Source organism: Trifolium pratense, linkage group LG3 (assembly GCF_020283565.1).
Source record: "Trifolium pratense cultivar HEN17-A07 linkage group LG3, ARS_RC_1.1, whole genome shotgun sequence".
Classification (NCBI taxonomy): Eukaryota; Viridiplantae; Streptophyta; class Magnoliopsida; order Fabales; family Fabaceae; genus Trifolium; species Trifolium pratense.
In genome coordinates, this window is record NC_060061.1 from 42,029,220 (window position 1) to 42,055,756 (window position 26,537).

General features: G+C 32.8%; 3 protein-coding genes, 1 long non-coding RNA gene and 1 other non-coding gene across 5 annotated transcripts; 4 read left to right on the plus strand and 1 right to left on the minus strand.

The window, feature by feature from the left end:
• Positions 1-1,176: 1,176 nt before the first annotated feature.
• On the plus strand, positions 1,177-5,425 carry LOC123915133. Its single transcript, XM_045966283.1, has 3 exons — positions 1,177-2,341; positions 2,992-3,965; positions 4,853-5,425. Exons 1-3 carry the CDS (start codon positions 1,177-1,179, stop codon positions 5,423-5,425), a joined length of 2,712 nt encoding a protein of 903 aa, XP_045822239.1.
• Positions 5,426-5,787: 362 nt separating this feature from the next.
• LOC123914089 lies at positions 5,788-6,628 on the plus strand. The gene is made up of 2 exons (XR_006811760.1): positions 5,788-6,001; positions 6,295-6,628. It is a non-coding gene; the product is annotated as an uncharacterized LOC123914089 (long non-coding RNA).
• A 549-nt stretch (positions 6,629-7,177) lies between these two features.
• LOC123919133 lies at positions 7,178-7,368 on the minus strand. The gene has a single exon (XR_006813059.1). It is a non-coding gene; the product is annotated as a U2 spliceosomal RNA (small nuclear RNA).
• Positions 7,369-8,096: 728 nt separating this feature from the next.
• Positions 8,097-13,115, plus strand: LOC123917571 (prefoldin subunit 6). The gene is made up of 5 exons (XM_045969332.1): positions 8,097-8,355; positions 8,435-8,505; positions 8,970-9,094; positions 11,879-11,939; positions 12,859-13,115. Exons 1-5 carry the CDS (start codon positions 8,277-8,279, stop codon positions 12,913-12,915), a joined length of 393 nt encoding a protein of 130 aa, XP_045825288.1. The 5' UTR covers positions 8,097-8,276; the 3' UTR covers positions 12,916-13,115.
• Positions 13,116-16,012: 2,897 nt separating this feature from the next.
• On the plus strand, positions 16,013-20,970 carry LOC123915904 (beta-glucosidase BoGH3B-like). The gene is made up of 9 exons (XM_045967179.1): positions 16,013-16,850; positions 17,179-17,383; positions 17,549-17,639; positions 18,178-18,323; positions 18,465-18,708; positions 18,790-18,894; positions 18,973-19,155; positions 19,322-19,523; positions 20,092-20,970. Exons 1-9 carry the CDS (start codon positions 16,700-16,702, stop codon positions 20,574-20,576), a joined length of 1,812 nt encoding a protein of 603 aa, XP_045823135.1. The 5' UTR covers positions 16,013-16,699; the 3' UTR covers positions 20,577-20,970.
• The last annotated feature ends 5,567 nt before the right edge of the window (positions 20,971-26,537 follow it).

Here is a 26,537-nt window from a genome sequence, read left to right on the forward strand (position 1 = left end):
GGACATGCAGGGTGAGCGACGACATCAAGCCTCAAAATTTTCGGGCCCCTATTTGTAGGGATGGCAACGGGCGCCCATGGGTGCGGGTTTGACACTTACCAAACCCACACCCGAAATCATCACCCAAACCCAAACCCAAAGACTGTTCGGGTGGCAAAACAACACCCACGCCCACACCCATTGGGTTCGGGTTTTTTCCACCCAAACCCACAACACATTTAAAAATAATTTGCAAATTTAAGAAATTAAATTCCAACATAGACTTTGAATTAAATTACAACTAAAATTAAAGTCTTCCAAAGAAATTCAAACATAGACTTTCAAGAAATTACAACATATACTTTCAAAAAATTAAATTACAACTAAAATTTAAGGTTTTCCAAGGAAATTGAGGGAGACTATGAGGGTAATTAAGTAATTATAAAATATTTCGGGTGGGTGTATGGGTTTCGGGTGTGGGTTTGACTGATACCAAACCCACACCCATATTATCGGGTGTCACCCGAACCCAAACCCGGTCAAATCGGGTTTCGCCCGTTGACTTGGGTTTGAATTCGGGTGGGTCTCTCGAGTTTGAGTTTTTTTGTCATCCCTACCTATTTGCTCACTAATGCCACTTTGCTCTGACTTATGAAACTGATTTTTTTTTTTCCTTTTTTTCTTTCTTTTATGTTTACACTTCCTCTCATTGTTTTCTCTAATGCACCTTTGTGCATAGTAAAACTCCTAAAAAAAAGGATCTATGAAATTTTCAACCAAGCAAAAAAGTTTCCTTAAAAAAGGCAAACTAAATTGTCATGGTTCACAACCGACTAACATTTGTTAGAGGATCAAAATTATGTTTATTGGTAGCCATCACTTGAGAGAAAATTGACCTTGTTTTTCTCTTTACTCCTTTAGTTTTTCAATTTTCTAGTTGGTTTCTATGAACCTTTACCAAAACACATCAATGCTGCATTTTTCTTATCCATCATTGTTCTCCTAAGCCAACTCTAAGTCTTCATACATTTTTTATCACAAACATTTCACCTATAATCATGTTACATATACCACTTTTTTTTTAACTTGTTTGAATCTAGCTAGTAATTAATAAAATGTGCACAATTTGAATTTTCTACCACAAGCTTGAAAGCATATATAGTCTCTTCTTTGTGCAAACAATTGAAAAAGAGAAACATGGGTTTGAAATCGAATGTAAAAGACATTAAACTTCGTTTGTTAAGAATATTTCATGTTTCAACTGAGTCTAGTCACATGTTTCTAAAAAGACATCCAATATTTTCATGTATTTCATTGGTATTGTTAATCATATATATATTCCTTTCATACATTTACATAATATTGGCTTATATGTCACCTTTTCTTTTATGCGGTGCAATTTTTTTGAGAATCTTTTGGAGTTCTGAGAAAACTGAACTAAGATATGTGAAAATAGAAGAGAAAAAAGAAGAGCAACCAAAAAAAGTTGAACCAAAAGTTCCACCACCAAATATACCATGGCCAAACAATATTGCAAGACATGAACAAATTCTTTTTAAGTATCCGTCGCAAAATGCAACAAGTAGAAGGAGAAATTTTAGAGATAGGAAATGGGATGTGTATGGTGGATTAGAAGAAAAAGCTAAAGATTTATCAGAAGTGTTTCAAAATGAGTACACTAATAGAAGAAACATTGAACCTTTCAAGAAGGGAGAGAGTTCTGTGTATTATGGTTTATCATCTGGTAGAAGATCTCATCTAGCTCCTAAGAGACAACCATTAAGGTCTGAGCCTTCAATGGTTGATCTTGTAGAATGTCCCGATACAGAAATTGAGATAGAAAAGATGGAGGACGACGACGAAGAAGATGCAAAAGATGATGTGAAAAATGCTATTGAATGGACAGAAAATGATCAGAAGAATTTGATGGATGTTGGAAATTCTGAGATGGAGAGAAATAGAAGGTTGGAGAATCTTATAGCTAGAAGGAGAGAAAGAAAATTGTCGAAGTTGCAAATTGAGAATGGTTTACTTGATAAAAAAACAAAGACACCAAGTTTAATGAAACCATTACATATTACAAGAGAAAATTGTGATATTGATGATTTTGATATGCCTGGTTCTGCTCCTTCTGTTATGCCAAGAAGTCCTTATGATATTCCTTATGAACCTTTTGAGGAGAAACCAAATCTTAGAGGTGATGGATTTTTTCAAGAGTTTCGAAAGGACGTGCCTTTTTGTAGGAATGGAGGTTTTATAAATTTGTCATCAGAAATGAAACAAGAACATGGAAATAGAGAGGGTTATTCATTTCTTGGGAGAAAAGTTTCAGATAGACATGATTACTCAAGATCTAGAAGACATCCAGGTGAAAATTAGTTTCTTTTTGTACTTTTTCTTCTTGTCTCTTACTCTCACACTAAAGTTTAAAAAATGATTTTGTGCAAAAAAAACCTTATTATTGTTGAGTATGACTCATATTCATTGATAAGCGCGAATAGACGACGTAGCATTGGAGATAGTGTAGTTGAAAGTGAAACAAGCATAGAAAGTGGCCAATTCCTTTGTTTGGTTACAACTAGGCCCCCGAAAATTAATTTTTATTTCAATTATTTGACTATTCATGCAGTTTATTTTCGACAGTCTAAGCCACTAGAATGGTTTGCTTGATAGTTTCGAATGTTGTGACCGTCGAAACCTTGACCTTTTAAATTACCACCTTTTTGTGCCAAATGTTTCCAAGCAACATGGCCGCCAAAAACTCTTCAAGATTTTCTCTTGTCACTTTGGCGGCCATGTTCGGCAGAAATTTTGCAAGAAAGAAGCATTTTTCTTTTAGTGTCCCTTGCGGTACTGCTTATGAATTGTTTAGTGGACCTTTGTATTTTGTAACCCTACACATTGTATAATAGAAAACTACAATAGTCACTTTGTTTTCGGAGTGGCATACACAATTTGCCGAAAATTTAGAGTTGGATTTGTTATTCTAACAATAAGATTGTTTGTATTTTACTCATGCAGATAAAGGAAATCATGACTGGCTAATTGACCAGTTGATGTACAATGAAGGGGCTGAAATTGGAATTCAAGAACCAAAATCACTAAGCAAGAGAGATGAAATAACACATGAAGAGCATGGAAAATGTAAAACTGATATAGATGACATAAAAAGTAATAAATTTGAGACTGGTCATGATACAAAATCCATGTCAGATCAAACAAGTAAATCAACCTTAACCGTTCCAAACATTTCAAACGTTGAAACTAATAGTGTTTCACCAATTCCAGGGTCAAGGATGGCGTCGAGGTTTTCAAAGTCTCATGAGAGGCTCTTTAATATACCAAATTCTTCTACTAATACAACAAATATAAATGAATCTATGTATGAAAATATTCCATCTCCAATTGATAAGAGACAAGAAGCTATGTTCTTAGCCGATCGACGACTTTGTCACACACCAACCTATTCCATAGCTTCTGATTTACAAGTGGAAGTTTCTGAAGTTGGTTCGCCTACATCAACAGTTGATGAAAATGGTGAGTCTAATTCATCAAGTGATAGAGATTCTGCGATATATGATGGAGACATTGATAGAGATATTAATTCTGGAGATGAAGATTTGTGGGGAGCTTCCTGTCATGGAGGAGGTGGAGTTAAAGCTAGGGAGGAGGAGGATAATAATGGTGAAGATGTAAACAATAACTCAAAAGATATTGTTTCACCTATTTGTTTAAGACCAATAGATGAAGACGACGCAGCTGATGTTAGCTCATATTCTTCAAGAGATGAAGGACCTGATGATACTCCAACTTGTTGTGTAGTAAAAACTGATCATAATGTGTTTGGTAATTATATGAAATATTCCATAGGAAAATATGAAGTACCTCAATCTTCTCATTCTTCTAACGAGACATCCCCTCAAAATCAGTTGATAGGTAGCTCTATGGATCATTTACCTGATGAAACACACCAAGGAACACAACAGGTGAGTCACTTTGGTCCTATGAATAAAATTTATTTGGTTCATATAGTTAATTAGTAATTGATGAACCAAGCATACTACTCTACTATAATATGTTGAGCAGGGCTTATATTCATTTTTTTGGTAGGTATGTATAGGCATTGAAATTTACCTATAGTTTTGGGGCGAGTACTACCTGTACTTTTTTTTTACTGATGTGGATTTAGTACCTCTTGTACTGATTCCATTTTTCTATTATAATATTTTAAAAAAAGGCTTATATTCATTTATAAGTGGACATACACTTGAGTATAGCACAGAAAAAGTGCTCACCCTTTGGGCTTGGTTCACTCATTTGTTGGGTTACGACCATAATGATTGGGAGCAAGGCTCCCTTGGTACGGTTTAGTACCTCTTGTACTGATTCCATTTTTCTATTATAATATTTTAAAAAAAGGCTTATATTCATTTATAAGTGGACATACGCTTGAGTATAGCACAGAAAAAGTGCTCACCCTTTGGGCTCGGTTCACTCATTTGTTGGGTTACGACCATAATGATTGGGAGCAAGGCTCCCTTGGTACGGTTTAGGGGTAAACTTATAAAACGAAGTGTAGTATTTAAACAAAGCTTTGTACTATTATGTAACCCTAATTCATTGCATTGCATAATAGGAAAGTACAATAGACACAATGTTGTCGAAGACGTAAACACCATTAGACGAACTCCATGACCAATTGTTGTGTTCTTGTGCATTTATCTCCTCATCACCATAGAAGGTGATAAGGAGAATATAAGATTTATCTTGTGAATTCATGTTTGAGAAATTATATGCCACTCTTTTGCTTAATTTCATATAAGATAATGATGAGAATAAACTCCTTATTTTTAGAATCTATATTGTTCAACAGGAGCGGAACAACCAATCAGAGAATTCAACTAATGAGGCACATGTTATCGATGATGTAAGTAACTCAACAACCATTGAGCAAGGTAACACACAAAATTTAACAAGTAATGAAGATCCTGGTCGTAGCACACCGGTTGTAAGGCAAGAATCGGTTGATGAAGTCTCTAATGAATCAATTTCTTCATCACCAAGGTCTGTATTACCAGACAAGACAATATCAGACGAAGTTTTGTCACCGACTTTCAATCAACCGATGGATATAGGTTCTTCTCAACAATCTAACATGGAGGATATGACACAAGATACTTTGAATCATGATGAACATGAACATGACACCATGCCTCAAAATATTCAGCCTTTGGTGAATGATATCACCGATGAATCACATAATGTTGACTTCAATCAACGGATGGATATAGGTTCTCCTCAACAATCTAACATAGATGATATGCCACAAGAAACATCGAATCGTGGTGAACATGAACATGACACCATGCCTCAAAATATCCAACCTTTGGATGATGATATCACCCATGAATCGCATAATGTTGACTTCAATTATTCACAGGTATGATTTATGGAAATTAGTGCTTATTATGATTGAATTATTTGAGTTTATCTAATGTCATAAGCACTTGATAGACAGTTTGAGAGAGTTTATGGAAATAACTTATGACATGTTCATAAGCTGACTTCATCTTATCTTCGTAAACTCTATAGGATAACTTATGAAAACAACTTATAAACTTGCATGAAAATAGTTTGACTTTATTTTATCTTTTGTTATAGAAATAGTGTATACATAAGCTCTTATGACGAAAGAAAACCTTAGGCCTAAATTTGCTTGTTATGTGCCATCAATTACTACTTATGTGACATTGATCTGAAAACTTATGTGCAATATTACCAGGAACAGACAAACCACATGGAGAATTCCATTGAAGAATCAAATATCTATAGAAACATGAATGATGAAGAAATCAACAGGAAGGAACCACAAGACAAGTTAAATAATGGTGAGAGTAGTGAAGACAATTCTTCACACCAAATTAGCCAAGAGGCTGCTACTTCAGAAGCCACTAAACAAATAGATAAGGTGGAAACTGTGGAGCATATGGATGAGGAATCAAGAGACTTAGTTGATGACAAAGTAACATTTTGATTCTTTAAAATTGAGTTATTTATGTATTATATAATATATTTTAGTGTTAAATATATTTTCGATCTCTATAAAATTGATGAAACTTTGTTTTGGACAATACAAAAGTTTGATTCGTTTTTAATCTCTAAACAATACAAAAATTGTATGTTTTTATTATTGATAAGACACGATAAAAAATTTCAACTTTACAATACAGAGATCAAAAATATATTTAACCTTATATTTGTAACATATTAGCTAACACATTGCATTATGCATCTTTGTTTTGTAAACTCAAACAGATGCCATCAACAGAAGTAGTTGAAGAAGATAAACATTAAATAACAGCAAATGGTAACATCAATGAAGAGTTGCCGCAACCACAAGTAACTAAGCCAATGGTTCGCGACAAAGAAACAATTGAGGGACATACAGAGGATTCATGAAGACATAAAGTGATGCATCTTGCAAGTTGAAAATGCTAAAGCTCGAAACTTATAGGCTAAAGAAAGTGGAGTTAACATTATTTAGTTTTTCTCTCAATTGCAAAATGACTTATAAGTTAATTTATCAAAGAGGTTGAACTTGCCAAATAGAAGAAAAACTAAAGTAAAGTTGCACGTACTATTTCTCCCTTAACACTCCCAACATTATTCTGTCTCACTGCACATACATTATCTTATTCATATTGTAGAAAGTTAGATACATTAGAATAATACTATGTAGAATTTTACAGAACTTTCAATAAGGAAATACCAAGAGAAAATACTTGTCCCAATAAATCCATATAGATGTGTCAAAATACACAAAAGTGGGACTAACCTAAAGCTATTTTTTTTTTTGCAAAATTACACTACAAGTCCTTTATCTTATTTTTTTGTAACACTTTGGTCCTTTATCTTTTTTTGTAACACTTTGGTCCTTGATCTTTTATTTGTAACACTTTAGTCCTTTATTTTTTTTATTTGTAACACTTTAGTCTCTTTTTTTGTAACAGTTTGGTCTTTTATCTTTTTTTATTTGTAACATTTTGCTCCTTTATTTTTTATAAATAAATAAGATAAGGACCAAAGTGTTACAAAAAAAAGATAAAGGATCAAATTGTTACAAAAAAAAAGATAAAGGACCAAATTGTTACAAAAAAATAAGATAAAGGAACTGTAGTGTAATTTTGCCCTTTTTTTTGTGGGGTGCGCCAGCCTATGCAATAGTGCAACGCATGAGAGACACACGAGAAGCCCAATAGTAAGCTATTGTAGTGGCTCCTCCCCCTCAAAAAAGTAATTTAATATCGTGTGATCCATTGGACCACATATCAGATATTAAACTGATAAAAACAGATACTATTAAACAATGTCAAATTGCATAAAAGTGAAAAAGATCATGCCAGTTAATTAAACATTGTATTATTTCTATTGGAAATTTTTTTGCATCGGAACATATGATTTTCAATAAAAACTAGTAAAGATTATTAATCCCAACTAGAACATATTTGGTGCCCATAACTAGCTAAGAAGACAAAAACTAAATATATTTGCCAGCCAAATAATCAGTTAGAATAGTAATAATAATAGTAACATATTCCAAATCTTCATTAATCTTGAGTAATGGTGTTGAAGGAGTCTTGTAGTCACAATCATAAACCTTTTCTAAAACACTTGCACCGTTGGATTTCATGCCAGTTAAATTTCCAGAGGTAAAAGAATCTTTGGTTTGTGTAAGACTGAATAACACATCATCAAAGTCCATAGCACATGTTATGAAATGTTGTTTTAAATTAGGATCACTAGTATTTCGTAAGAGAGAGCTGACTTATTTAATGTTACACTTTATATTTTCAAAATTATATAATAATGGAAAAAAAATACAAAATGGAGAGGATCCCAACTCGAGACTTATTGTTTAAGAATATAGATAGTTAATTAGAGCTTCCATTAGTTAGTTAGTTAGAATTTCCATCAGTTTGTTAGAGTTAGTTAGTTACTGTCCAAAATTGCTCTATAGTCACTATTGTCCAAAATTGTTGGGAGATGTCAACTTCTTAAATGGATCTCAATTATCTCGAGGGGATTAGTTTATACAGTTACGCGCGGAGAATACCTTATTTTTTTAAAAAAAAAAAATAACGGGGGTGGTGGCGTGGGCGTATGAGTAAAAACACAAGGGTGCAAAAAATAACACCGAAATCCGTTCATTCATAACCCAAACCCAAAGCCGTTGATTCTTTGATCCCGCTGCTGATTACTTGATCTTGAACGCGAATTGTGTTGAAACCCTATACAACATGATGAGTTCGTCAACCATTAGAGATCTTCAACGCGAATTGGAGAACAAAGCAAACGATCTCAGCAAGCTTCAAAAGGGTAATTAATAACTAACTAACAACTCAATTCACTCTTTCAATTTCATTCTTTACTATAATACTCTTCAAATTCCATCCAGATATTGCCAAGAATCACCAAGTTAGAAAGAAGTACACTATCCAACTTGGTGAGAATGAACTCGTCCTCAAGGTATTCTCGTCCCTCAATTATCAATCTCTCTCTAATTTGCTCCCTATGATGTTTGGTTCTGTGGTGGTGACCAAAATTTATTTTGAGTTAATTGATTATGGCTTAAATTAAGTTGAAAGTAAAATGATTTATGTTTGAATACGAATGTAAAAGTGAGTTGAACATTAACTTTGAGTGTAAAAACCAATTCTAGAATCAGAAGCTGCGATTTCTAGCTTCAAGTAGAATTTATTCTGAGCCAAAATCAATTCTATTCTAGAGCAACAAAATATATCAAAATCAATTTTACACCTCTAAAATCAATTTTGTCCTCCTAGAAGTGGAACCAATCATACACTTAGTATATTTCTATAGTTCAGGTACCAAATCAGAGTGACAAGCTAATCACACATTTAGGACCAAAATGACTGTTTGATTTTTGTTGTGTTTAACTGGTTTTTTATATTGTGTTTTTGTTTATATAGGAGTTGGATTTATTGAAAGAAGATGCAAATGTTTACAAGTTGATTGGCCCTGTACTTGTTAAGCAAGATTTGGCGGAGGCCAATGCCAATGTCCGCAAGAGAATCGAATACATTTCAGCTGAACTGTAAAGTTTCTTTTCTATTTTTTATTTTCTTTATGTTGGAGATTTCTTTAGTTGTTGGAGGTTTCTTTAGTGTATGATTTAATTCATCTGCACTGAAAAATGATGCGTTTCATACTTGAGTTAAAATCTGTAGATAACATACATCCCTCCTCGATCCATAAAACCTATTAATTTGACTATCTTGGTCTCCTAAGTGTTATAACCAGATTTTTTTTTTGCTTCCTATAAACGATGAGCTGGTTTTTCATTTAAATTATAGTTTTATAATTGCTATAATTAGTTGATTACCATAGGCTGTTTTTTTAGATATAAGATTTAAGAGTTATTTGGTCTATTAGACAAATCTCTTGTTTCAAAGTATTTGCCAATGTTTATCTGTTATGGTTAGTTTTGCATTTAAGTATATTTGATCAGAAATGTTAATCCTCCACTAAAAGTTGACTAGTACTACTGATGAGTTTGGATAATTTGTAAGAAGTCAAGGTTCAACTCTTTATCCATTGTTAATAAGGTAGGATCAGAATGGAAATGAGAAACACTGAAACTAGTTTATTTGAATTATTTTCATATACTATGATTAGATACTGTAACAGTGAGGCTTTAAAGCAGCAACCTTACTGTTCGGCTAAAGTCTCGCCTACATCTTTCTTATAAGAAGAAACTCCCTATAAGGAAGGTTAGGAGAAATAGGAGAGGAGCAGAGGATAAAACCTTCCTGATCTGTCAAATAAATATATAGGTCATTTTGTAATAGATAATTAACTTCGGCTAATTAGTTACGAAAGATAAGGAAGGGAATAAAAGGGTGGAACAGAGAACCATAAATGCCTGTGATCGGACATATTGGGAAGAGGAGTTCAAGTCTTGCGAATACTTGAGTCCTTTTGTCCATTCAGTTCATTACAAAATTCTTCTTTCTCTTATCTCTGCTTTCTGATTACAACAATGGCTTAAAATATTCCAAGGCATAGGAAATTGGGACCCCGCACAACACTGTTATGCTGCCAGCATTTGTCAGGCATCAGCTCATTCCAGCTTTCTCTCTTTTTGTGTGATTTTCTCTCTACCACTCTTGTTACATTCATCAGCCATTAGCGAAACCGAAATCCCAACATTTGCATGCTGTGAACATACCCCTGAATTCCCCTCCTTCAGTTTGAGGATAAAATACCCAGAGCACCGTCATCCAGCAAGCATCTCACTTATTGAAGATATGTTAGCTACTCAAACACATCCCCTTCACGGATTCCACCATATAACTAGTATTTCACCTTTGAGTTTACCCAAGTCAATTCGGCTCCTTCATCAAGCACATATTTGGAAGAAAAAAAGGAATAGTTGGCCCTTCAATACATACTGAACCAAATTTACCTGAACTGCCGAACTTGTTTCTTGAACCTGAAAATAGACTTCTGCTTAGGTATATCTACTTATTAAGATTGACAAAACTCCACTTGGAGGTACTTCATTTCTAACGTGCCTACTAGACAAGAATCTGCCCGTCATGTGTTTTGCGATTGACTTGTTAGGGCTACCTTCCTCCATGTTTGTGAGCATTGCAATCAACCTCTCCTGTTTCCTCTCTGCTTTAAAATTGTTTTGTGATTCCTCTCTGCTTTCAATTGTATTACGTTGAAAGACAACCCAATGGTATCCATTTCTTTCTACACAGCTGCTACTTTGACCTCCATTTTCTTTGGTGGCATCTGATTCCAATGAGCTGATCCTTCAATGAAAAAATGTCTTCCTTCTCACAAATCCGGCAGGTTGGACCAGTTTGATAGAAACCAGAAATGACATAACAAATAAAAGCAAGGAAAATGCTTTGACGTGGTACTGTTTCTTCTAACATAATTAGCACTCCTTACATCAGAAGTCCTAACATTACCCAAATGTGAAGATAGCTTGGGAGTCAGAAGTAGACGTTCAAGAAACCTTTCCTCATTTTCATGTTCAAGGTGGATCTTAAAATTTTGAGGGAGTGGGAGGAGTATTGGTTGATAGGCAGAACTCTGTTAGGAAGGTTTATGTTTGGAGAGATTAGAAATGGGAGTGTAGAGGATTCAACCTTCTAGGTCAGTCAAATAATGTTACAGGTCCATGTAATCGATAACTACTCTGTTCACAATAATACGTATTGTTTGATGTAGCAATCCATTTTGTTTTAGAATATCATTTTGTTACTATCTAAATGCATTTCTGTTAGGATGTCTTAGACTTGAATTCCCATTTCCTGCCAGTGAATATGCAGAACCCTGCATTCTAGTCTGCTTTTGCATGAATTTTCTTTCCTGACACCTGTTGGTCTTTGTTTCTTTGTGAAATTTTCATGTGTTATTTCATTAGCATGGCTTTTCAAAAGTTCTATGGATGTATTTGAATATCTGAGTGCTATCGTAAAAAAATTATACACGAAAATAACATTTAGTGGATGCTTAGAATATCTAAGCAGGAAAATATGAAATAAGCTGAGCTGTTTAACTTGCCTATTTGTGCTTTGTTGCAAATATTTACATAATAAATCCCATGACCCAGCTAAACGACATGGTTGTTTAGGCAATTGACACTAAACATTAAACTTGTCAAATTTTTGTGACAAGACCAGGAACACCACCCTAACCAACATCAAATCCTCATTTTCTCCAGTTACCCTCATTGTAATACTGTTTTGTTGTTTGTAGGTTTTGTTATAGTGTAGATGGTTTTGGTATCTCGAGCTTTACTATTTTGTTTTCTAATTATTATCATCATCATGGATAAACTTATATGGTCTTTGTATGTCAGGAAGCGTCTTGATGGAACTGTTCAAGATTTGGAAGAGAAGCAGAATAGCAAGAAAGATACGGTTTGTATCTTTTACTTACTTTTTAAGCTTTGGCTATAAGATTACTTCTCATGGAAAAGAATTTCAGAATAATATTTGGTACATCCTAGCTACTAGATAGGCCTCTAAGGGTATGTTTGGATGAAGGATTTTGGAGCAGATGAGGGGAGGACTTAATTTTATTTTTTCAAATTAAGGAAGCTATAAAATGTTTCTAAAAATTAAGTGGAATTGAAATGTCATCTATCATGTTGTTCTTTCAATTTATTTTAATTTTTAAATATATACCATATTGACTGAAACCTCAAAAACCTTCCAAAACCCTCAAATCAAACATACCCTAAGGTTGTGTTTGCGAGTTGGATTTTGGGGGGAATGCTTTGGAGGACTAATTCTATCTTTTAATGTATATTTTTGATATTTTAAAAATACTTAAAGAACAACATGATTCATGAGCATATATCACTTAGCCCTCCCCTCCAAAACCTAAGCAAACACACCCTAAGAGTCTGTTGAAGTGGAGTAGAGAGAACATAGAATATGTTATTTTTATACTCTCTCGGTCTCATATTATGTATCCTCTTTAGAATGAATATTTATTTGTCTCAAATTGTTTGTTATCTTAGAATATCAAAGTATTATTACTTTTTGATAATACATCTATTTATCTGTATCTAAACCAACCCTATATTAATTAGTCATTCTGCTGCTCTAGTTGATACTATACACAAGAATATTTAGTCAAAGAAGATTACTTCATCTTGAAAATTAGTATATTTAATTATTTTTTAAGAGTTGTGGCATAACCTTAAATTATACATAATTATGTTTCCATTTGCTTGAATGGATGTGTTAATTTCTACTTGTGCTGTATCCATTTGTAAGCCTTGGTAGGTGATATTTAAACAACAGTTTTTATAAAATTACTGTCATATTGCAGATACTCAAATTGCAACAAAAGATGCAATCTCTTCAGGCTGGGAAAGGGAAAGCATAGGGCATAGTTATGTCTCCAATTGTTCGATTATTGTAACTTTACCGTTCATAGGTGGTGATTAGTATTGTGCTTGTTTTATTTTTCAATGTAACTTTTGATGCCAAAGCAAGAAAGAGTAGCGGCCACTCTCACATGTTAGTTTTGCTCAAACAAGCACTTTTAGATGGTGGATGATATATGGTGTTTAGCATTTTGTCTCATTATGGTTTAAATATCTTTTTTTGACGGGAATGGATTCTCTCAAGTGTAATTTACACTTAAGAGAATAAAGTGTGGTTTGTTACCATTGATCAAGAGAGAGAAACATATAAAAATTTAGAGAAAATGAATTTAAATGGTGTTAGATTACACTTTATTCTCTCAAGTGTAAATCACACTTGAGAGAATCCATTCCCCTTTTTTGACACCTTGAAATATACTACTCTTTTCTTATTTAGTCCACGTAAAAACTAAAACCGAAGGGAATATCAATAAAACAAATTGTATATATTTCTGTCAAAAAACAATTATAATATTAACAACCTTAAAAAATGTACTTGTTCAAAAAATTCTTGAAAAATGTATATATCTACTCTGTGTGGGATATAAATTAAAATTATAATCCTCCAAATATGGTTAATAACGAAGATATGTTATGATAAACCATTAATTTTAGGTTAGATTTACTCTACCGCATCATAATTTGGGGATATTTATCCCTCAATGAGAACAAATCACATACGCCTTCCATCCCAAATTATAAGGGAAAAAATAAAAATCACACTTATTAAAAAAAAAGTAAAACATGATAATTTGAAATATGTTTTGTGGGTTTTTCTTGAAATAAGTTGCATGAGAAGATGTAAAAGCAATTCTTATTAGTTGTTGTTTATTGAGAAAAGGGAAGAGAGAAAAAACTAAATGCAATTTGCATTTAATTTTATGAGATTAAGTAAAAACACATTTTTGAAAATGATTTTTCCCTTATAATTTGGGACAAAAAAAAGGGTTTTTTCCCTTATAATTTGTGACGGAGGGAATAAGTAGATTTGTATGTGGTATCTACAACTAATTTGTAACCAACTTTTATTTTACATGCATTGGCTTGTTCTTGTTGGTTGATGGGTAAAGTAATACCCCAAATTATGAAGGGGTAGTAAAAACCTTAATTTTAATTTGTTTGAATAAGGTTAAAAACACACATGATCCTTATGTAATAGACTTCACAGTGAAGAAACACTATTTTTGTTGGCTTTACTGATCAAATCTTATAAACTACTTGTGCATTCAATGTTAGTAGAAGTACACTCTAGCTAGATGAAGTGATGATATCATTGAAGTACACTCAACAAATAATAGGGGTTGATAAATCTTCCAAGTTCCAACTACACTCAAATACTAGTAATTAAAAGTTCAACAGAGACATGAGTACAATCAAGTGTCATTACTGTCAAGAGTTTGGTCGTTAACGTCCAAAATCTATTGAAGATTTGTGAACCATAAATGAGAAGATAGAAAATTTAAAGAGTGTTCATTCAACAAACATAGTTAGTTATGAGGATGACATTTTTCTTTATCACGATGAAATTGATATTGTAGTCTACAAAACTTAGTCTTGCTAGACTATTTTCGCGGATAGTGTGCGGTTCTTTCCATCATTGGAAGTATGTGATTCCCCGCATTTGACTCTCTTCTCTTTCCTTCGCGGCATTTTTCATTTCCTCTTTCCACATGTAAGCCCCTTGATACGCTCCTCCGCGCAAACAACTACTTAAGTTAGCGTCACAAAACATAAAACATGAGTAAAATGTGAATTGTCAAATTCCTTTCAATTTTGCCGATTCTAACACTCCAACGACACTCATGAACCTATGTGGACTTGAGAAAAACTTGGTTGTCTTGCATTTGACAATTATTTACTCAACTAACCTTCATTCAACTAAAATAAATTTGGATGATCCTAAATTCAATTGTTTGTCGTTCTCAACTAACAACTTAATTATTTAGAAGTATAAACAATTATTATTTCTAAAACATCCTTAATTCAATTCCTTAGATGACCATTATAATTAGAGATAGTTAGTAGATACTAGTATAATTACTTTTTCACACAAAATTAAGTAAATTAAAGGCACTTCACTATCATGTTTAATAGACATACGTTTTAGAGAATTCAAATTCAATTTTTGATAAAAAAAAATTTAATAATTATTAATCTGATTTTACTTATCTCGTAAATTTTAGATTATCATAACCCTTCCTACGAAACCAAAGATATATCTTTCTTATAATTGAATGGAGGATAGTATATTGAATGGAGGATAATAATACTTGCTAGACTATTTTCGCGGATAGTGTGCGGTTCTTTCCATCATTGGAAGTATGTGATTCCCCGCTTTCCACACGTAAGCCCCTTGATACGCTCCTCCACGCAAACAACTACTTAAGTTAGCGTCACAAAACATAAAACATGAGTAAAATGTGAATTGTCAAATTCCTTTCAATTTTGCCGATTCTAACACTCCAACGACATTCATGAACCTCTGTGGACTTGAGAAAAACTTGGTTGTCTTGCATTTGACAATTATTTACTCAACTAACCTTCATTCAACTAAAAGAAATTCAGATGATCCTAAATTCAATTGATTGTCGTTCTCAACAAACAACTTAATTATTTTGAAGTATAAACAATTATTATTTCTAAAACACCCTTAATTCAATTCCTTAGATGACCATTATAATTAGAGATAGTTAGTAGATACTAGTATAATTACTTTTTTCACACAAAATTAAGTAAATTAAAGGCACTTCACTATCATGTTTAATATACATACGTTTGAGAGAATTCAAATTCAATATTTGATAAAAAAAAAATTAATAATTATTAATCTGATTTTATTTATCTCATAAATTTTAGATTATCATAACCCTTCCTCCGAAACCAAAGATATATTTTTCTTATAATTGAATGGAGGATAGTATATTGAATGGAGGATAATAGTACTTGCTAGACTATTTTCGCGGATAGTGTGCGGTTCTTTCCATCATTGGAAGTATGTGATTCCCCGCTTTCCACATGTAAGCCCCTTGATACGCTCCTCCGCGCAAACAACTACTTAAGTTAGCGTCACAAAACATAAAACATGAGTAAAATGTGAATTGTCAAATTCCTTTCAATTTTGCCGATTCTAACACTCCAACGACATTCATGAACCTTTGTGGACTTGAGAAAAACTCGGTTGTCTTGCATTTGACAATTATTTACTCAACTAACCTTCATTCAACTAAAAGAAATTCAGATGATCCTAAATTCTATTGTTTGTCGTTCTCAACTAACAACTTAATTATTTTGAAGTATAAACAATTATTATTTCTAAAACACCCTTAATTCAATTCCTTAGATGACCATTATAATTAGAGATAGTTAGTAGATACTAGTATAATTACTTTTTCACACAAAATTAAGTAAATTAAACGCATTTCACTATCATGTTTAATAGACGTACATTTGAGAAAATTCAAATTTGATTTTTGATTAAAAAAAATATTAATTTGATTTTACTTATCTCGTAAACTTTAGGTTTATCGTAACCCTTCCTCCGAAACCAAAGATATATTTTTCTTATAATTGAATGGAGGATAGTATATTGAATGGAGGATAATAGTACTTGAACAAAAAAACACATTGCTAATGATGTTGGCATATACTATATGAAGTTAAAATATTGTGACATAGTGATATAACTTTATTATCGAATAAACAGACACTGTAGTCAACCAACGAACTCCAAAGTCCAAAGAAGCCATGGATTGCTTATACAAGAATCCCAACCAACCCATTGAAGCTCGTATCAAGGACCTTCTTTCTCGCATGACTCTCAATGAAAAGATTGCTCAGATGATCCAAATTGAACGCACTGTTGCTACCTCTTCTGTCATCACAAACCTTTCCATTGGTATGTTATATGTTTTTCAATTCCAACCACACCATTTCATCATTTTTCTGTGTTTTCCATGCCACCGTTTTAGTCAAGCTTTTATCTTTTTCGAAGTTGAAATTAATTTGAAGGAACCCATTTTAGAGTCTGTCTTAAAAATTGGAACTTTAATTCTAATGTTTGAGTGTGTGATGTGGGTCTGTTTGGATTGATTTATTTGAACTTATGACTAGATCATAGTTGTTTTTGACTTATTTTCATAAGCTCTTCAAGATAGGTTATGTGAAAATGGTTTGACTTATTGGAATGGTTTGGAATGGATTTTGATTATATGTGCATTTTATAGGGAGCATACTCAGTTCTGGAGGAAGTGCCCCTTTTGAGAATGCATTGTCATCAGATTGGGCTGATATGGTAGATGCCTATCAAAAATCAGCTCTAGAATCTAGACTTGGGATACCTATCATCTATGGAATTGATGCTGTTCATGGTAATAATAGTGTTTATGGTGCTACCATATTTCCTCACAATGTTGCCCTTGGAGCTACTAGGTTAGTTCATTTATTTCCCTATGATTAATGGCTGCTTTTAAACTCAATTAGCAGAATTTGACAATATTAAGGTGGAAACTATGAAGTTTGAATGTGGTTCTCTAATAATACTACTAATACAATTTGGAATCAGTTTTTGACTTTTACGGATGATATCTTGTGTAGAGACGCTGATTTAGTTAGAAGAATTGGAGCTGCTACGGCACTTGAAGTTAAAGCAAGTGGAATGCACTATAACTTTGCTCCTTGTGTGGCGGTAAGGAATTGCAATCAACAAACTCATTCTATGCATGACTGAATTGTGGCAACATGCACATATACCATGCTGCTTTAACAAGGTTGTGTTGCTTGGATGCTCCATTTATCGGAAGCATTTTATATTCTGAAATTTTTGCGAGCATATGTAGTTCTGCCCCTGGTTGAATTCATTAAATTTATGTTCATCGGTAAACAATACAAATGTACTTTACCTTCACAATCACAAACACTTCCCAATAGTCGTGGACTTTTCAGTCAATTCTCATTGATTGGATCAATTATAGAAGTTTGATGAATACACGATTTAAAAGGTTTCTAGTTAAAAAATTGCAGATACGTATCAATATATTTTAGGCAATAATGATATTTGTCTTGAATTTTTTTCTTTTTGGATAGGTAAAATGTTAGTATATTGGTTTTAAACAAGAGTTAAAACAAGTAGGATGATTTGCATTTTTATTTTATTTTTCTAATTTAAATTTCTCGATCTAGACAAATACAATAAAGAAATGCGGTTTACTTGGTTAATTATACAGGTTTGCAAAGATCCTAGATGGGGAAGATCCTACGAGTGTTACAGTGAAGACACTGAAATAGTCAGAAAGATGACTTCCATCGTTTCAGGTTTGCAGGGTCAGCCGCCACAAGGACATGAACATGGTTACCCTTTTGTGGCTGGAAGGTCGGTAAAAAAATTCATTCATATAAATGTTAACAAAATACTAAAGTATAAAAATATTGAAAAATTAACTATTGCTGTTCCGATAACAATTCGCTTCTTTTATCAATATTTATACCTCCTTATGTTTAAGATGTACTTCAGGAACAATGTTATCGCATGTGCCAAACATTTCGTTGGTGATGGAGGTACTCATAAGGGTGTGAATGAGGGAAATACTATATTGTCCTATGAAGACTTAGAGAGAATACACATGGCACCTTATTTAGACTGCATTTCCCAAGGAGTTTCAACCGTTATGGCGTCTTATACTAGCTGGAATGGACGCAAACTCCATGCTGACCGTTTTCTTTTAACCGAAATCTTGAAAGAAAAGCTAGGTTTTAAGGTAAAATGACTGAAATTGGAATATTTTTTTCTTGATTTGATAATAAATTTTTTGGAATCTACAACATTGTCATTGTTATAGGGTTTTGTGATTTCCGACTGGGAGGGACTTGACCGACTTTGTAAACCTCATGGTTCAGATTATCGATACTGCATCTCCTTGGCAGTCAATGCTGGAATTGACATGGTACAGATCTTCCGTTCAAAGAATCTTTCATCAGTGTATTTTTCTGATCTGTGTTCACATATCCAATAACATATGCAGGTGATGGTGGCTTTCAGGTACGAACTATTCATCAAAGAATTGACCTCTTTGATTAAATCAGGGGAAGTACCAATCAGCAGAATCGACGATGCTGTTGAGCGAATTTTGAGAGTAAAGTTTGTTGCTGGTCTTTTTGAATTTCCTTTAAGTGACAGATCTTTGCTAGATATAGTTGGTTGCAAGGTAAGTGAAAATTCGGCACGTTTTATTATTTCTGTGTTCCATGGTTAATTGTTTGTATTTAATTTACCACGACTTGATGAGCATTTTTTTTTAAAATCACATTAAAAACCATAAAATTGAGTACATAAGTGCCATATTAGCATTTACCATAATACTTATTCTGCAGCCACATAGAGATCTAGCACGTGAAGCGGTTCGAAAGTCTTTGGTTCTTTTGAAAAATGGAAAAGATATTGGTGAACCCTTTCTTCCATTGAACAAAAATGCTAAGAAAATTCTTGTTTCCGGAACTCATGCTGATGATCTTGGATTTCAATGTGGAGGTTGGACTAAAACTTGGTATGGCGGTAGTGGGAGGATTACAGTTGGTAAGTTATGATATTTATTGTTTTTCAAAAGTGTGAGACACTCATATATACTCTGAGAAAACTTGCTACGGAGAATGTGAAGATTGACTTTAGTGTGTTTGATTTTGCAGTGAAAACTATCATAATTGATTCTACCTTAATCGAATAGGATGTTATAAAAAGTAGCTTTTATGTTATGTTTGGTTACAATTTTTTTTAACTATGTTTTACATAAAAATTGATTTTGAAGTAAAACATCCAATCTAATAGTGTGTTTTGAAACTGTAACTTCCGCGTTGGCACCTCACGTTTGTTCTAAAGCTATTATCACTAGCTTTCAGTTGAGTTGACCCTGCGTTTATGTGTTTGCGACATAGATCCAAACTTATGCTAAATCATTTTTGTAAAGTCAAGTTCATTCAAAGCCGTGTTTGACAAATGCTTACGCAAATGCATACTTATATCTATGACTAAATGTTAATTGCTAGTATATCTTTCCTGCTCCACACTATTCTGCATTTTTTTCCTCCAATGTTAAACATGGTGTTTGCATAATCACATTAACTTACACCTTACATCACCATGTTAGGCACAACAATCTTGGATGCTGTTAAGGCAGCCGTTGGAGCTGAAACACAAGTTATTTACGAGAAGTATCCATCAGAAGTCACCATAGAACACAATGAATTCTCCTTCGCAATTGTAGCAGTTGGTGAAGCTCCTTATGCCGAGTCATTGGGCGACAATTCAAAGCTCACAATCCCCTTCAGTGGAACTGATATTATAAGCTTAGTTGCCGACAAAATCCCAACACTAGTTATTCTGATATCTGGAAGACCTTTAGTTTTAGAACCATCACTTGTGGCAAAGATAGATGCTCTTGTTGCTGCTTGGTTGCCAGGTACCGAAGGAGATGGAATCACCGATGTTATCTTTGGTAGTCATGACTTTAAAGGTCAACTTCCAGTCACTTGGTTTAGAAGTGTTGAACAGCTTGATCAACCAAGTGATGGTGTTTCTTCATCTGAACCTTTGTTTCCTCTTGGTTTTGGGCTAAACTACATGAATAAGTGAATGTGTGATATACTGTCCAAAGATATCAGTTTATCACCTAAGGTTCAGTTGAGTTATGAATTACCGGCATAGACACGAACATGACACTGATACATAGATGTTAATATTACTTAATGAAAATTGAAGTTGTTGAATGTAATCACACATGTTAGTGTTGTATCGGGGTTGGACACTGACATGTGTCAGACACCAGACAAACCTTCAGTATAAAGTGCCGATGTTATATGGCAATTGAGATGGGTAGAAATTTATGTAAAGCTTATTTAAAGCTTAAGGGCTTTCAAATTTCAATATCACAACAACGAATTACATTGTAATAGTATCATGAATAATAAATTAAGAAAAAAATTCTCCCATATAATACTTGCATCTAAATCTAGTTTAATTTATATAATCTCTTTTTATTGTTTAAAATTGCTTTTTTCTTGGGGGTATGAGATTGAATCGAACCCATCTTCTGTCAAAAGGTCATGCTCTATTTTTTTATTTTTTTATATATATTTTTATTCACTTTTAATATTTAAACAGTCTGAATATGTCGTTTCGTGCAAGGCTGGAGTGTGGGGGTGGTGAAGCTCCCGCGGTATAATACAAGGGTAATATTGTAAATTGGTACGTAGTACTATTTAAATACAAGTTGTACCGAACAAAACTGTTGAGTATTATTCTGCTCAACGGAGAACTAGATGATCTGATAGTGAGATCTGAAACTGTTAAAGTGGTGATAAGGCTTCAAGTATGGTGTTTCACGATGGATAAGGTACCTGCAAGTCACATTACACTCCAACGCTCAAGTTAGTATGAGATCAAGGAGAAGTGAAAAGTGATCGTATTGTATACATTGGCGCAAAAACTTGCCTTTATATAGGGGGAGACAGTTATAACTATATGAACCAGTTGACAACAACTGTCATTAGGGGCGATGGTGGACGGTGAGATGAATCTAACAACTCCGCTATGAGGTGTACATTAGTAATTGTATCCGTTATCATTGGCTTGCATGAGAAGCCTCTGTGAATGAGTGGTTTTGGGCTGGATATTAGAACGCTTGGGTCATGTGTATTGGACCTTGGCCTAGTCTGGAACAAGTATATAAAGTGAATCCTCTCTTATCAACTGATTTTTTTTCATACTCAAAAGTCAAAAATTGAACTCTCAAATCTCAACTACTTATTTATTAAGGTGTCTGAGTCCCTTATCATATGGCCTTTAATTAAGCTGTGATCGAGAAAATAATAGCTAGAGTGAGCTGCAGGCTGTTGAAAACCTGAGCTGCTACAACAAATCTATATAGAATCTCTACACCCACTATATTTTTATCATTAAATCAAAGCTTACTAATTTAATCAGATTTTGTTTCTTAACAAAAGCATATAGACATGCTTAGAATTTCTTGTTTATACTAGATTGACTAATGTGAACCACATTTAGCCTACAGATTAATATTCCTCCCTACCCCACTGTATATAGTGAATTACACTTGGTTGATGTCCATCATCAAGAATATAGATATAAAAAACATAAAACCAACATAAATGTTTTCACTTTTTCCTATTATGTGGTGTGAGATGCTCCTTCATGTTTGCTATATTTTCAAAGATTAAGCTCAATGGTGGAAAAAATAGGGACGGTATAATAAATTATATGGCATAACCTTTCTTGTATTAGATTTCTATGCAATATTATCTTTTACTACATATGGAAACTATATGATTCTGATGGCACATTTGTGTGTTTTATTATATTAACTCTTTGATTCCCATAAGAATAATCCAGAATTCGGGATAAAAAATTGTTCTTATCAAGAATTAAATTTGAGTCTTTTCGAATGATTTGTCTTAAGGAAATCCATTATCCTCATGAACTTAATGTCTTGATTATATTTAATATTTATGTCTTTCTTTTATGCTTTTTTTTTTATAAAAAAAATTTCGGTACCGGCCAAAGGACGGATTAATATGAGGGGACCAATCTCACCGTCCACTTACGGAATTCATTTAAAGTCAGAATTTTTTGCTCTATATGAATGACACTAGAGAAAATCGAACCGAAAACCTTGAAAGAAACATACTCCAAGATCGCAAGTCAACATTTTTTTTTATGCTTTTAATTATTATTTATTCATAATAGATTAAATTAAATTAATTGGGTCAAATTATGCTATGCATCATTCTATTGGGTATTTCATGTCTAGAATTTCAATTATATATTATATTATATTATAGTAATCCCAATAGATCTCAAAAATCTTATTGAGAAGACATGTCTTTCACTGTTTCCATTTTGTTAAATTAATCATTAGTTATTCTGGTTTATTCTCCCAATCTCATAAAATAGGAAGATGAAATCTTTGAGATACAAGTGCATAATAATTACCTAATGATATTGAGATTTGATACACCAGCTTTTCTCTATTCTTTTCAATGTAATGTACTAACATACAAACCCCACTATACTGTACATTATAAGATTCTAGGCCATGGAAAGCATAGAGAGAATCCTGCCCACTTTACCTTTGGTGTTGGACCTTGATTGGTCATATCAATTCAATAAGACTATTATGAGAGTGATTATTGGGTAAACATAATATATTATCATGAATCATGATCCCTCATATCCATCTAATATTTTTAAAGATGGTGACAATTTTTATTATTTTTTTATGAATGAGTTTATTAACTGTTGGATGAAATTCATATGGACAGTAGAGAACAATTAATATTAGAATGCATGTTCAAAAAATATTTTTCTCCCACTTTTTTAACTAGTGGAATGGATGAGATGGTTAGGAGCTTTATAATTGTTTTCTGCATATAAAAATAATTCGATTGAGAAAAGAGAATCTACCTTATATGTTTCATAGGTTTTTCGGCGGAAATTAACTACTATTAAACGATGAGTATAAAAATGTCATATACAAAAAACCTGCAAACTTTCGCATAAATGTTCAAATATCACAAACTTTTTTACTTAAATTTTCCTTTTATAAGATAAATTTAATTAAATAAGTTTAAAATATAACTGAATTCAAAAAAGCTCTATATTATTCTCTTTGCTCTTAAATATAAGGCACATGTACCGCGAAGCTAACTGTGTTGCGGATGCTTTAGCAAATGTGGCATGTGATAATGGTAGTGAGTTTATAGTTTATTATAGTTGTCATGCTATAGTTAGAAATTTTTTTAAAGCTGATTTTACTTGAAGTTTCTACTCACTCTCGATTGGTAGTGAGTTTATACCATTAATTTTGGTTGACTCAAATTATCTCTTATATTTTAGACCGAGAAAAATATTTATTATCTGTCCTGGATTATATTCTTATGCATCACTCTTTTTTCTTTTATTTTTTTCTGAATTGGTTATGCATCACATTATTACCAAAAATAAATATCTGTATATCAATTTGGTGAGAAACAGGAGCAAGTATTGATGGAAATAAGAATAAAGTGGTGAAGGTTGCTTTTGAATTCCACTTGCAAAAAAGGAGGTTTTCCTTTTGTTAAAGGTGGTGGTTAGTCATGTCATAATTAAACTGTTACAAAGCCCAATTGCAGGACCATTTGGGTTATACTGCCATACATTTTGGTGCTTATTTTCTTGGACTTATGCTTACAATTTAGCCAACTTGCAAATGCAAACAACTACCAAGAGTCGTTTCTAAATATGCCTCAATAATTTTTGGAAATTTTTATGCATAATTCACTCAATAATGTTGCCAAAAGGTGAAGGTACTACTTTTATCAAGGACCATATATATTTCTTCAGAGGAAATAATTCTTTTGTGAGGAAATGTTTGTTTTTTAAGGAAATTTTAGTGTAAAAATCATGTTTAGACTTAAAAGCTACAAATTCTAACTTCATATTAGAATTAATTTTAGATGAAAAATAATTATATTCAAAGGTAAAACTAAACATGTCAAAATCAATTTTACACCTCCAAAAGAGGCTTCAAATGTGAAACTAAACATAAATTATTGAGCTTAAGTGATTAATAAGATTTAGTAGGTAAGATTGAGTTGATACACAAAAAAAATGTTTAAAAATAATTTTTCAAAAAACTTATAAAATGGAATAGCCAATAGAATTATACCCACCAAAAAAAAGTGCAAGAATCAGTGAACAATGTGAATTATTATTAGTCAAAAAAAATGTGAACTAGTTAAGCATATATACCTATTTGTTTCCGCGTGGAAAAGTAATTAAACCCACATCTAAAGAAAGCTCCAAAGTCCAAATACATGCTTGTCACAAAATGCCACTTCAAAATACAAGCTCAACTATGAGGAAGCATATCCAAACACACTTTAAACTAAATTGAAACACTAGTAGGGTAGGGTTATTAATTTTAGATAGTTTCCTTCTCCGTCCTATGAGTTTCATGTGTGCTCTATTTTTATTTATTCGATGTTTAAGTAGTAGATGAGTACAAATTAAAAATTTGAGAAAAAAAACATCATCTACTACTTAAGTGGCAGACGATGTTTGAGAAATTTATAGGACGTCAAAAGAATCTATCTTAACTTGATTCCATAAGTTTTGGATCTATGTTCTTCGGCTTGAACGAATGAGGAAAGGTTTGATCAACAATTCCAAATAGTTTTCAAGATCTATTATGCCTGAGTTAAGTTTTACATTGGTTGAACGCTTTATAAATGAGAGACATATAAACCTAATGTCTTAAGATTTTAGGTAAAAGTGTGGTGTCAAATAAAATCAAATAATTTCTCATGAACATATGAAATTAAAACTCCCCTTGTGTAGTTGCCCAGTCTCCAATGTGTTGAACCAACCTAGTAAAACTCCCCTCACAGCCAATAAAATCAAATAATTTCTCATGAACATGTGAAATTAAAAGACTTCTTTTCTCGCTTAAATAAATTATATTGCGACTCCAACATCCATATTTCAAAACGTAATTTATGTTGTCAATCTATGAAGCACATACACTTGACACGATACGGATACTAATATGTAACAGCCTCAACCGGGATTGCCTACTAAATACGTAGAAAAGGGGTCCGGGCTGTTACATAATACGCCAACATTATTTTATTTTCTAATAGTATTAGTGTTATACAAGTGACGTCGGACACCGGTCTAAGGAGTGTCGAAACAAAACAAAAAAATAATTTTTTAACACATTTGTCTGAATCTTCCGACACATGTCGGAACATCAACACATGCCCAACATGACACGCTTAATCCTAAAAGTGTCCGAGCTTCGTAGTTGTCAACAAACCACAAAAGACAAGATTATACTAGTAGTCTTTGTTTTTTGGAAAAGTTATTAATAGTTGTTACAATGTTTAGTATCTGTCTTTCAAACTCAAAAAACTTGTTCGTAGAGTGAATTGATCGCATGACTCCGCGTTATGAACAAATTGAATTATAGATGCGCAGTTAGCCACTTAAAAAATATTCCAAAAACACTATTTTAGTTTCTAATATAATTTTTATTATATACTTTCTAATAGCACCATTTAATTAATGGTATTTGCATCACTGTCAAATTATAATTATTTAAAAATTATAATTATTTTTTAATTTATATAAATAAAATTTATGAAATAGGACAAATATTATAAACAGGAGAGTAATTTTAGATTGGTCCCAAATGTGCACGAGGAATTTGTCTGGGCATATGCTATTCGTAAAGTGAGGCATGTGAAAAGTGGTATAGATGTGGTCAAAATATCCTTATTACAAACAAGAAAGGTAGTGAGGATTTGCATATTTCAATTATCGCATTTTCAAGGCTGTTAATTTCTCAATTAATTTATTTATTTCTAGATTCTCCTTACAAGGTAGTAAAACTTGTCTTTATGCATCTCTCTTCCTTCGTAAACTTAATTCAGTTGGTAGGAACATTATATTATATACATAAAGTTAGAGTTTGAACTCCAAGCACTTTACTTATTTACTTTTAAAATGAAAAATTAGGATGTGTATTTAATGTGTCCA